The following is a 12451-nucleotide window of genomic DNA, read 5'->3' on the forward strand; positions in this document are numbered from 1 at the left end:
ATTGGAGCTAAATGTCAACACATACATATGCTGTATAGGTATACTAGCCAGTTACAATACAGCAATAGTTACACATACCCCTCTGATAAAATAAGTTTGTTAAAAATTGCTTTTGTAAAATGTTCACTAGGCTCAGAACACAAATCTTCCTATAGAATGGGACGATAAGAAATATTCACTATATGAAAATACAATATCAAAGTGTAAATATTTATTTGTTATATATATCTGGGGGAATCTGTGAGATGATATTTTCCATTACTCAGTGAGTGCAAATAATTCTCACCTCAGACCGTTCAACCAACATGTTGACAAAGTCCCCATCTTTGGCAGACATGTTCTTGAAAATCTTATCAGCAAAGTAAGTGTCGGCACCTCTCACACAGTTCACTGTAATAAACAAACATGGAGGTTATACATCAAAATCTTCTACAGATCAATTCTGTGAATCACAAGTACAACTCTGTTATACATCAAAATCTTCTACAGATCAATTCTGTGAATCACAAGTACAACTCTATGTGTTTATTTAGAAATATACTGTAAACATAATACTGGTATGTCAAAATCTCTGCTCAGTGGAGACTAAAGCAGATAGAGAATATATCATCTATGTGGAGGTGTGCAAAACAATCGCAGAGATTGCATCAAAACAATCTCTTTTTGTCCTCTAATATATACGTTTTTCACATGAAAATACCAAACAGCTATTTATCTCCTTGGAGTGTTTACTATGCATCTAACATCAGCATCTGATGGGGCAGAATGGTTCAGCATGGAATACCTAATTACAGAAGGAAAGTGGACGCCACCGTTATCTCCGGTGGGAAATCTGTAGCTGAGGACATGTCAGGCATTAGTACAGACATGTAAAGACCCTGTTTCTACAAGGCCTAGATATTCGTTCCCAATCAGTCCTTCATAGTTACAGCCAGACAATCAAATTATTACCCCTGACCGCCGAGAGGTACATATCCCCAAATCAACAAAACAAACATCATTTCAACATGATCAAAAAAATCTCCCAGTGTTTACTGTCAGACACCAGACAAATAAGGTAAAATTCTTGTTTAGGTACATGTTATTGACTAGCTATTCTTATGGCATGGACTGATACAATATGTGTAGTTAACAGAGAGGACTGGTATAATGGTATGGTTGCTTATCAGATTTAGAAAATGTGAAAGGTGATCGAAAGCTTAGTTTCTGAGAGAAAAAATATATTGAAATATCCAAATTTTTGACCATGCCCTTAAGGCCTTAGAATATCAATTTATAGAATTTTGAGTCACTACCTCATAAGCATGCTTACAGTCAACTTCCGACCTCCCATTATGAAGGTTGACGTACGGACAAGAGACATTAAGACGCTGGATGCTGCGGTATTGAATAAGCTCACTTTGGTCCTTTGGACCGGATGAGCTAATAATCTGACCTGGGCTATACAGCTATTTAGTGACACCTACCCATTGTGACGAGACAGTCAGCATACTGGCGAGAACACTCATTCTTTATGTCGTCTATCACATCCTTGCCTCCAGTCAGTACTCTATACAGGTTAAAGACTACTCGGATATGGGCGAAATTTCTGGCACAAACCATTTTGATGAAAGGCCCAGTGTCACTACTCCAACGACCATCTCCGGACTGAAAGACCAAGATAATAGAGATGTTAGTAATGAAAAAATTACTGAAAGTAAATACAATGAGCTTACTTCAATTGTGATCATACATATAACTCTTCAATGTTATCAATATATCCCCCCACCCCACCCCAACAAAAACAAACTAAATTCTGTCTAACTCTCTAACACAACCTCACATCCTATATGACAAGTTTATTTTCACATTGATATTCATTAACTGTGAAGACAGATAAAATTTTCCACGTCAAAACCCTTAAAGGGAAACCACATCTTAAATGACCTTATATTGTTTATTTTTGTTCTTTTCTAAAAAGATAGATTTCTTAGGATTTGTTTTTCAGTTTTACCTGATAAAGTGAAAATTGTTTTCATCTTTATGTTTCAATCTTGATACTTTCTGATTGTACCCTTCAACTTACCTCGTATAGAGCATCAGCATCCTTCTCAGCCTCCTTCTCCACCGCTTTTACAGATTCATCACGGCCCTAGCAAAACAAAAACATTTATTCATCCATATATATACTTCAGTGAAATAAATTTTCTATAGGATAGTATGTAAACAGATGATACGAGTCCTAGAGGCTGTCCTATACATAGACCTTATACTATTTTATAATCACTACTGTGGATTAGTATATACAGATTAATGTTAAATAGGATTATAAGTGTAACAGGGTGCAGGATTTATAATAAATTTAATACCTGCCTCTGCAAGGGATCGAACTCGGGACCTTTGGATTACTAGTCTGACGCTCAACTGATCGAGCTAAAGAGAAGTTCTCTCTAGCCGAGCGATATATTGCGGCTAGTATTGACCAGGGTTACATACTCCCCGTCCAGGAATCAACTCGTCCTCGAGTTTCCAGGGGTCACAACGATTCCTTCACAGGTATCGTAAAGTATCATTCCCGAGTCCCTACATGGGCGCCAATGCAACAGGGTGCAGGATTTACAATAAATTTAATACCTGCCTCTGCCAGGGATCAAACTCGGGACCTCTGGATTACTAGTCTGACGCTCAACCGATCGAGCTAAACAGAAGTTCTCTCAAGCCCAAGCGATATATTGCGGCTAGTATTGACCAGGGTTACATATAAGTAAAACCTTAATTTTTAATGACCTGATCTCACCAATTATAGTAACCCTGATTTGATACTGGTACAGACTTATCTAACAAAGTGGCAGTTAATATATAAACTGTTAGTGATAGGATAATGGATCTTGCTGTCTCTTACATGGAATCATTTGGAAAGTTTCAATGATGATTAATGTGACTCAAGATCTATACCTTATGTAGAGCGAGTAGAAGGGTCCGTTCTGGAGCTTCTGTCTTGTCATTGATATCTGATTCCAAACTCACAGCATAGTCTGTAACAAAAGTCAAATGTATCAAACTTAACAGTATACCTGATAGCACAACTAGAAACTGCTTCCTGAAATCCTTTATGAAATAAACAAACATCAAAGATCCTATAGGTTAATGCCAATACACACATGTTTATTAAATTGGTGAAGGGGAGATAACTCCAAAACATTGATCAGTGCTTCTATTACTGTATCACTACATCTACCCGTCTTTTTAAATGGCATTAACGTCTATCAAGCTGTCTTTCATGCTAATTATCATCCTAAACATTTAAGGGGTTACTATCACTGTCATAATATCCACTCCTGGACAATGCCATAGCAAAACTGAAATCAGTCAGAGAGGGGAAACAAATTAGCAGTGCTACCTTTATTGTAAAGGTCATTCAGTGTGACCTACCTTTGTTGTAGAGGTCATTCAGCATGACCTACCTTTGTTGTAGAGGTCGTTCAGAGTGACCTACCTTTGTTGTAGAGGTCATTCAGCATGACCTACCTTTGTTGTAGAGGTCATTCAGCATGACCTACCTTTGTTGTAGAGGTCGTTCAGAGTGACCTACCTTTGTTGTAGAGGTCATTCAGCATGACCTACCTTTGTTGTAGAGGTCATTCAGTGTGACCTACCTTTGTTGTAGAGGGCGTTCAGAGTGACCTACCTTTGTTGTAGAAGTCGTTCAGCGTGACCTACCTTTGTTGTAAAGGTCATTCAGTGTGACCTACTTTTGTTGTAGAGGGCGTTCAGAGTGACCTACCTTTGTTGTAGAGGTCGTTCAGCATGACCTACCTTTGTTGTAGAGGTCGTTCAGAGTGACCTACCTTTGTTGTAGAGGTCATTCAGCATGACCTACCTTTGTTATAGAGGTCATTCAGCATGACCTACCTTTGTTGTAGAGGTCGTTCAGAGTGACCTACCTTTGTTGTAGAGGTCATTCAGCATGACCTACCTTTATTGTAGAGGTCATTCAGTGTGACCTACCTTTGTTGTAGAGGGCGTTCAGAGTGACCTACCTTTGTTGTAGAAGTCGTTCAGCGTGACCTACCTTTATTGTAAAGGTCATTCAGTGTGACCTACCTTTGTTGTAGAGGGCGTTCAGAGTGACCTACCTTTGTTGTAGAGGTCGTTCAGAGTGACCTACCTTTGTTGTAGAGGTCATTCAGCATGACCTACCTTTGTTGTAGAGGTCATTCAGCATGAACTACCTTTGTTGTAGAGGTCATTCAGCATGACCTATATACTTTTGTTGTAGAAGTCGTTCAGCGTGACCTACCTTTGTTGTAAAGGGCGTTCAGAGTGACCTACTTTTGTTGTAGAGGGAGTTCAGAGTGACCTACCTTTGTTGTAGAGGTCGCTCAGCGTGACCTACCTTTGTTGTAGAGGTCATTCAGCATGACCTATTGTACCTTTGTTGTAGAGATCGTTTCAACGTGACCTACCTTTGTTGTAGAGGGCGTTCAGAGTGACCTACCTTTGTTGTAGAGGTTGCTCAGCGTGACCTACCTTTGTTGTAGAGGGCGTTCAGAGTACCTACCTTTGTTGTAGAGGGCGTTCAGAGTGACCTACCTTTGTTGTAGAGGTCGTTCAGAGTGATCTATCTTTGTTGTAGAGGGCGTTCAGAGTGATCTATCTTTGTTGTAGAGGTCGTTCAGAGTGATCTATCTTTGTTGTAGAGGGCGTTCAGAGTGACCTACCTTTGTTGTAGAGGTCGTTCAGAGTGATCTATCTTTGTTGTAGAGGGCGTTCAGTGTGACCTACCTTTGTTGTAGAGGTCGTTCATGTTAGCCAGTGACTGGGGTGTAGTCAGACACAGAATTTCTACAGCTGAACAATAGTTCCCTTCCTGTAACATATTTGGCCGTGAATATTTCAGACTTTACGGAGATCAGTAAGCAAAGCAATTGAACCTGTCTTGTTCAATTTAAAACATTATAAAGAGTGACGTTTCTGAAAAGGCGACTTTGTACAGAGGTATAGAAGTCTGCTTGATGGAGATTTTAATACTACGTACAAAAGGTAAGGCAGCCTGGTTATATATAGGAATGCCTGGCTTTGAGGACATTTTTAATCACACTTATTGTACACAATCAAAGATGAAATATCATACAGAGAAGTATTTACCTCTAAAGCATCATGCATGGTCCTGGCTGAGGAGGAGTGGTCGTCTAGAAGAGCATCTATTAGGAGGAACCAGCTGGCTCCTAGCCCGGACTTCAGTTCAGGGATCAGCTCCTATGGATAAACCATAACAAAGGCTAACAATTTGTTACATTTATACTTAATTAGAAGATGACTTTATCTAATGACAATCAAATTATGATATCGATAATCCTCACCAGTTCATAAAGTTCCTCAAATCTGGCTTTAGTCTTCATCCTCTGTTTGTGGTTACGTCTCACACAGGTCCTGATCAGGATGTCTTCAGGGTGAACTGCAACAACAATCAACTATTACAGGCTGAAGTATTTACCTTTGTCCATGCAATTGGAGGAGGTGTACGTATTTACCTTTGTCAATGAGTTTAGAGGTGTATTTACCTTTGTCAATGAGTTTAGAGGTGTATTTACCTTTGTCAATGAGTTTAGAGGTGTATCTACCTTTGTCTATGAGTTTAGAGGTGTATCTACCTTTGTCTATGATTTTAGAGTTGTATTTACCTTTGTCTATGTGTTTGGAAGTAAATTTTTCTTTGTTTGTGAGTTTAGAGGTGTATTTACCTTTGTCTATGAGTAAAGAGGTGTATTTACCTTTGTCTATTTGTTTGGAAGTGAATTTACCTTTGTCTATGTGTTTGGAAGTGAATTTATTTTTGTCTATGAGTTTAGAGGTGTATTTACCTTTGTCTATGTGTTTAGAGGTGTATTTACCTTTGTCAATGAGTTTAGAGGTGTATCTACCTTTGTCTATGATTTTAGAAGTGAATTTACCTTTGTCTATGTGTTTGGAAGTGAATTTATTTTTGTCTATGAGTTTAGAGGTGTATTTACCTTTGTCTATGAGTTTAGAGGTGTATTTACCTTTGTCAATGAGTTTAGAGGTGTATCTACCTTTGTCTATGAGTTTGGAAGTGTATTTACCTTTGTCTAAGTGTTTGGAAGTGAATTTATCTTTGTTTACAAGTTTGGAAGTGTATTTACCTTTGTCTATGTGTTTGGAGGTGTATTTACCTTTGTCTATGTGTTTGGAGGTGTATTTACCTTTGTCTATGTGTTTGGAGAAGTGTATTTACCTTTGTCTATTGTTTGGAGGTGTATTTACCTTTGTTATGAGTTTGAGGTGTATTTACCTTTGTCTATGAGTTTGAGGATGTATTTACCTTTGTCTATGAGTTTAGGTGTATTTACCTTTGTCTATGTGTTTGGAGGTGTATTTACCTTTGTCTATGTGTTTGGGGTGTATTTACCTTTGTCTATGTGTTTGGAGGTGTATTTACCTTTGTCTATGTGTTTGGAGGTGTATTTACCTTTGTCTATGTGTTTGGAAGTGTATTTACCTTTGTCTATGAGTTTGGAGGTGTATTTACCTTTGTCTATGTGTTTGGAAGGGTATTTACCTTTGTCTATGTGTTTGGAGTGTATTTACCTTTGTCTATGTGTTTGGAGGTGTATTTACCTTTGTTCTATGTGTTTGGAGGTGTATTTACCTTTGTATGTGTTTGGAGTGTATTTACCTTTGTGTATGTGTTTGGAGGTGTATTTACCTTTGTTATGTGTTTGGAGGTGTATTTACCTTTGTGTATGTGTTTGGAGGTGTATTTACCTTTGTCTATGTGTTTGGAGGTGTATTTACTTTGTTATGTGTTTGGGTGTATTTACCTTTGTTATGTGTTTGGAGGTGTATTTACCTTTGTCTATGTGTTTGGAGGTGTATTTACCTTTGTCTATGTGTTTGGAGGTGTATTTACCTTTGTCTATGTGTTTGGAGGTGTATTTACCTTTGTCTATGTGTTTGGAGGTGTATTTACCTTTGTGTATGTGTTTGGAGGCGTATTTACCTTTGTGTATGTGTTTGGAGACGTATTTACCTTTGTGTATGTGTTTGGAGGCGTATTTACCTTTGTGTATGTGTTTTGAGACGTATTTACCATTGTGTATGTGTTTGGAGGTGTATTTACCTTTGTGTATGTGTTTGGAGGTGTATTTACCTTTGTCTATGTGTTTGGAGGTGTATTTACCTTTGTCTATGTGTTTGGAGGTGTATTTACCTTTGTGTATGTGTTTGGAGGTGTATTTACCTTTGTCTATGTGTTTGGAGGTGTATTTACCTTTGTCTATGTGTTTGGAGGGTATTTACCTTTGTCTATGATTTTGGAGGTGTATTTACCTTTGTCTATGAGTTTGGAGGTGTATTTACCTTTGTCTATGTGTTTGGAATTGTATTTACCTTTGTCTATGTGTTTGGAGGTGTATTTACCTTTGTCTATGTGTTTGGAGGTGTATTTACCTTTGTCTATGTGTTTGGAGGTGTATTTACCTTTGTCTATGTGTTTGGAGGTGTATTTACCTTTGTCTATGTGTTTGGAGGTGTATTTACCTTTGTCTATGTGTTTGGAGGTGTATTTACCTTTGTCTATGTGTTTGGAGGTGTATTTACCTTTGTCTATGTGTTTGGAGGTGTATTTACCTTTGTCTATGTGTTTGGAGGTGTATTTACCTTTGTCTATGTGTTTGGAGGTGTATTTACCTTTGTCTATGTGTTTGGAGGTGTATTTACCTTTGTCTATGTGTTTGGAGGTGTATTTACCTTTGTCTATGTGTTTGGAGGTGTATTTACCTTTGTCTATGTGTTTGGAGGTGTATTTACCTTTGTCTATGTGTTTGGAGGTGTATTTACCTTTGTCTATGTGTTTGGAGGTGTATTTACCTTTGTCTATGTGTTTGGAGGTGTATTTACCTTTGTCTATGTGTTTGGAGGTGTATTTACCTTTGTGTATGTGTTTGGAGGTGTATTTACCTTTGTCTATGTATTTACCTTTGTTATGAGTTTGGAGGTGTATTTACCTTTGTCTATGAGTTTGGAGGTGTATTTACCTTTGTCTATGTGTTTGGAGGTGTATTTACCTTTGTCTATGTGTTTGGAGGTGTATTTACCTTTGTCTATGTGTTTGGAGGTGTATTTACCTTTGTCTATGAGTTTGGAGGTGTATTTACCTTTGTGTATGTGTTTGGAGGCGTATTTACCTTTGTCTATGTGTTTGGAGGTGTATTTACCTTTGTCTATGTGTTTGGAGGTGTATTTACCTTTGTCTATGTGTTTGGAGGTGTATTTACCTTTGTCTATGTGTTTGGAGGTGTATTTACCTTTGTCTATGAGTTTGGAGGTGTATTTACCTTTGTCTATGTGTTTGGAGGTGTATTTACCTTTGTCTATGTGTTTGGAGGTGTATTTACCTTTGTCTATGTGTTTGGAGGTGTATTTACCTTTGTGTATGTGTTTGGAGGTGTATTTACCTTTGTGTATGTGTTTGGAGGTGTATTTACCTTTGTCTATGTGTTTGGAGGTGTATTTACCTTTGTCTATGTGTTTGGAGGTGTATTTACCTTTGTCTATGTGTTTGGAGGTGTATTTACCTTTGTCTATGAGTTTAGAGGTGTATTTACCTTTGTCTATGTGTTTGGAAGTGTATTTACCTTTGTCTATGTGTTTGGAGGTGTATTTACCTTTGTCTATGTGTTTGGAGGTGTATTTACCTTTGTCTATGTGTTTGGAGGTGTATTTACCTTTGTCTATGTGTTTGGAGGTGTATTTACCTTTGTCTATGTGTTTGGAGGTGTATTTACCTTTGTCTATGTGTTTGGAGGTGTATTTACCTTTGTCTATGTGTTTGGAGGTGTATTTACCTTTGTCTATGTGTTTGGAGGTGTATTTACCTTTGTCTATGTGTTTGGAGGTGTATTTACCTTTGTCTATGTGTTTGGAGGTGTATTTACCTTTGTCTATGTGTTTGGAGGTGTATTTACCTTTGTCTATGAGTTTGGAGGTGTATTTACCTTTGTCTATGATTTTGGAGGTGTATTTACCTTTGTCTATGTGTTTGGAAGTGTGTCTATGTGTTTGGAGGTGTATTTACCTTTGTCTATGAGTTTAGAGGTGTATTTACCTTTGTCTATGAGTTTAGAGGTGTATTTACCTTTGTCTATGAGTTTGGAGGTGTATTTACCTTTGTCTATGTGTTTGGAGGTGTATTTACCTTTGTCTATGAGTTTGGAGGTGTATTTACCTTTGTCTATGTGTTTGGAGGTGTATTTACCTTTGTCTATGTGTTTGGAGGTGTATTTACCTTTGTCTATGAGTTTGGAGGTGTATTTACCTTTGTCTATGTGTTTGGAGGTGTATTTACCTTTGTCTATGTGTTTGGAGGTGTATTTACCTTTGTCTATTGAGGTTTGTAGGTTAGGTATTTACCTTTGTCTATGAGTTTGGAGGTGTATTTACCTTTGTCTATGTGTTTGGAGGTGTATTTACCTTTGTCTATGTGTTTGGAGGTGTATTTACCTTTGTCTATGTGTTTGGAGGTGTATTTACCTTTGTCTATGTGTTTGGAGGTGTATTTACCTTTGTCTATTTGTTTGGAGGTGTATTTACCTTTGTCTATGTGTTTGGAGGTGTATTTACCTTTGTCTATGTGTTTGGAGGTGTATTTACCTTTGTCTATGTGTTTGGAGGTGTATTTACCTTTGTCTATGTGTTTGGAGGTGTATTTACCTTTGTCTATGTGTTTGGAGGTGTATTTACCTTTGTCTATGAGTTTGGAGGTGTATTTACCTTTGTCTATGTGTTTGGAGGTGTATTTACCTTTGTCTATGTGTTTGGAGGTGTATTTACCTTTGTCTATGTGTTTGGAGGTGTATTTACCTTTGTCTATGAGTTTGGAGGTGTATTTACCTTTGTCTATGAGTTTGGAGGTGTATTTACCTTTGTCTATGTGTTTGGAGGTGTATTTACCTTTGTCTATGTGTTTGGAGGTGTATTTACCTTTGTCTATGAGTTTGGAGGTGTATTTACCTTTGTCTATGTGTTTGTAGGTTTATTTACCTTTGTCTATGTGTTTGGAGGTGTATTTACCTTTGTCTATGATTTTGGAGGTGTATTTACCTTTGTCTATGAGTTTGAGTGTATTTACCTTTGTCTATGTGTTTGGAGGTGTATTTACCTTTGTCTATGTGTTTGGAGGTGTATTTACCTTTGTCTATGAGTTTAGAGGTGTATTTACCTTTGTCTATGAGTTTAGAGGTGTATTTACCTTTGTCTATGAGTTTGAGGTTATTTACCTTTGTTATGAGTTTGAGGTGTATTTACCTTTGTCTATGTGTTTGGAGGTGTATTTACCTTTGTCTATGTGTTTGGAGGTGTATTTACCTTTGTATGTGTTTGGAGGTGTATTTACCTTTGTCTATGTGTTTGGAGGTGTATTTACCTTTGTCTATGTGTTTGGAAGTGTATTTACCTTTGTCTATGTGTTTGGAGGTGTATTTACCTTTGTCTATGAGTTTGGAGGTGTATTTACCTTTGTCTATGTGTTTGGAGGTGTATTTACCTTTGTCTATGTGTTTGGAGGTGTATTTACCTTTGTCTATGTGTTTGGAGGTGTATTTACCTTTGTCTATGTGTTTGGAGGTGTATTTACCTTTGTCTATGTGTTTGGAGGTGTATTTACCTTTGTCTATGAGTTTGGAGGTGTATTTACCTTTGTCTATGTGTTTGGAGGTGTATTTACCTTTGTCTATGTGTTTTGGATTTACCATTTGTGTATTTACCTTTGTCTATGTGTTTGGAGGTGTATTTACCTTTGTCTATGAGTTTGGAGGTGTATTTACCTTTGTCTATGTGTTTGGAAGTGTATTTACCTTTGTCTATGTGTTTGGAAGTGTATTTACCTTTGTCTATGAGTTTGGAGGTGTATTTACCTTTGTCTATGATTTTGGAGGTGTATTTACCTTTGTCTATGAGTTTGGAGGTGTATTTACCTTTGTCTATGTGTTTGGAGGTGTATTTACCTTTGTCTATGAGTTTAGAGGTGTATTTACCTTTGTCTATGTGTTTGGAGGTGTATTTACCTTTGTCTATGAGTTTGGAGGTGTATTTACCTTTGTCTATGTGTTTGGAGGTGTATTTACCTTTGTCTATGTGTTTGGAGGTGTATTTACCTTTGTCTATGATTTTGGAGGTGTATTTACCTTTGTCTATGAGTTTGGAGGTGTATTTACCTTTGTCTATGTGTTTGGAGGTGTATTTACCTTTGTGTATGTGTTTGGAAGTGTATTTACCTTTGTGTATGTGTTTGGAGGTGTGTTTACCTTTGTCTATGATTTTGGAAGTGTATTTACCTTTGTCTATGAGTTTGGAGGCGTATTTACCTTTGTCTATGAGTTTGGAGGTGTATTAAGCTTTGTCTATGAGTTTGGAGGTGTATTTACCTTTGTGTATGTGTTTGGAGGTGTGTTTACCTTTGTGTATGTGTTTGGGGGTGTATTTACCTTTGTGTATGTGTTTTGAGATGTACTTACCTTTGCCTATGAGTTTGGAAGCATTGAACAGCTGTTTAGCATCACTATCTGTCTGAGCCTGCTGGGGGTCCTTTTTGTCACCCTGGATACTTGAGCGTTCTGACCGGCTTGTTTTTCCACCCTCTGTAGTCTCTGACCTCATGTCGTCATTGTACTGTTGAGGGCAAAAAGAATTCAACTTGAATTTCACTGTCACTATCTACCTATTTACATTTCTGAAGTTATTCACATATTAAGAAAATGAAACAATCAAAATTGACTCTCAAAGTTTTGCATATCAATTACAATACTTAAAATATATTTATTATGAAATATGTATGCTTTTTTTTTCTTTGTAAATGTGTTAAAATAAAAAAACTGGACTCAATAAAACACAAAATGCACTCAATTATTCTGCACACAAAAACCAGAAAACTATTACTATCAGTTAAACTAACACAGCATGCAATTAACAATCATTCTCACGTCACACCTCATTAGCCTGAACTATTTCAACTGAAAGACTCTGTTTAATTCAAAGTAGTCTTTTGGTTACTAGATTTTATTCAGGTCAATTTTGTTTTGTACATTTAACTCAAATGATTTGTTCACTTTAAGCGTTATCATGGCCACACCAAATAAAGAAGTTTATGCACATAATTACAGGTATACATGGCACCTAAAACATATTAAAATACATATCTACATTACATTGCCCACTAATTAACACATACATGCATAAAGTAATGGGTTGTAGTATTTAACTCACAACAACAAATGAACATTGGTAGAACACGTCAGTGTACAACACTTAAAAATCAGCTTACAACAAATTAACAACAAATCAAAAGCATGCACAAAACTCTGTATGAGTAACTATAGTAGATTCAGCAAAATACAGCAAATATCATTTGTATTTAAAAACTTTAAAATCCCATTCGATACTGTAAAGAATTTTG

At 37.0% G+C, this 12451-nt stretch overlaps 1 protein-coding gene across 5 annotated transcripts in view; it reads right to left on the bottom strand.

Moving 5' to 3' along the window:
- Positions 1-12451, bottom strand: part of LOC138319216 (annexin A6-like) — a 93760-nt gene that overhangs the window by 43882 nt on the left and 37427 nt on the right. For all 5 annotated transcript variants that reach the window (XM_069262203.1, XM_069262205.1, XM_069262202.1 and 2 more), the window contains 8 exons: positions 11514-11667; positions 5343-5437; positions 5128-5238; positions 4765-4849; positions 2935-3014; positions 2066-2131; positions 1467-1647; positions 287-390 (listed from right to left, as the gene is read on the bottom strand). In XM_069262203.1, coding sequence (XP_069118304.1) covers positions 287-390; positions 1467-1647; positions 2066-2131; positions 2935-3014; positions 4765-4849; positions 5128-5238; positions 5343-5437; positions 11514-11667 — 876 coding nt within the window. The remainder of the gene's footprint in view (positions 1-286; positions 391-1466; positions 1648-2065; positions 2132-2934; positions 3015-4764; positions 4850-5127; positions 5239-5342; positions 5438-11513; positions 11668-12451) is intronic.

The sequence above is a fragment of the Argopecten irradians genome, chromosome 3 (genome assembly GCF_041381155.1).
Source record: "Argopecten irradians isolate NY chromosome 3, Ai_NY, whole genome shotgun sequence".
NCBI classification, from domain to species: Eukaryota; Metazoa; Mollusca; class Bivalvia; order Pectinida; family Pectinidae; genus Argopecten; species Argopecten irradians.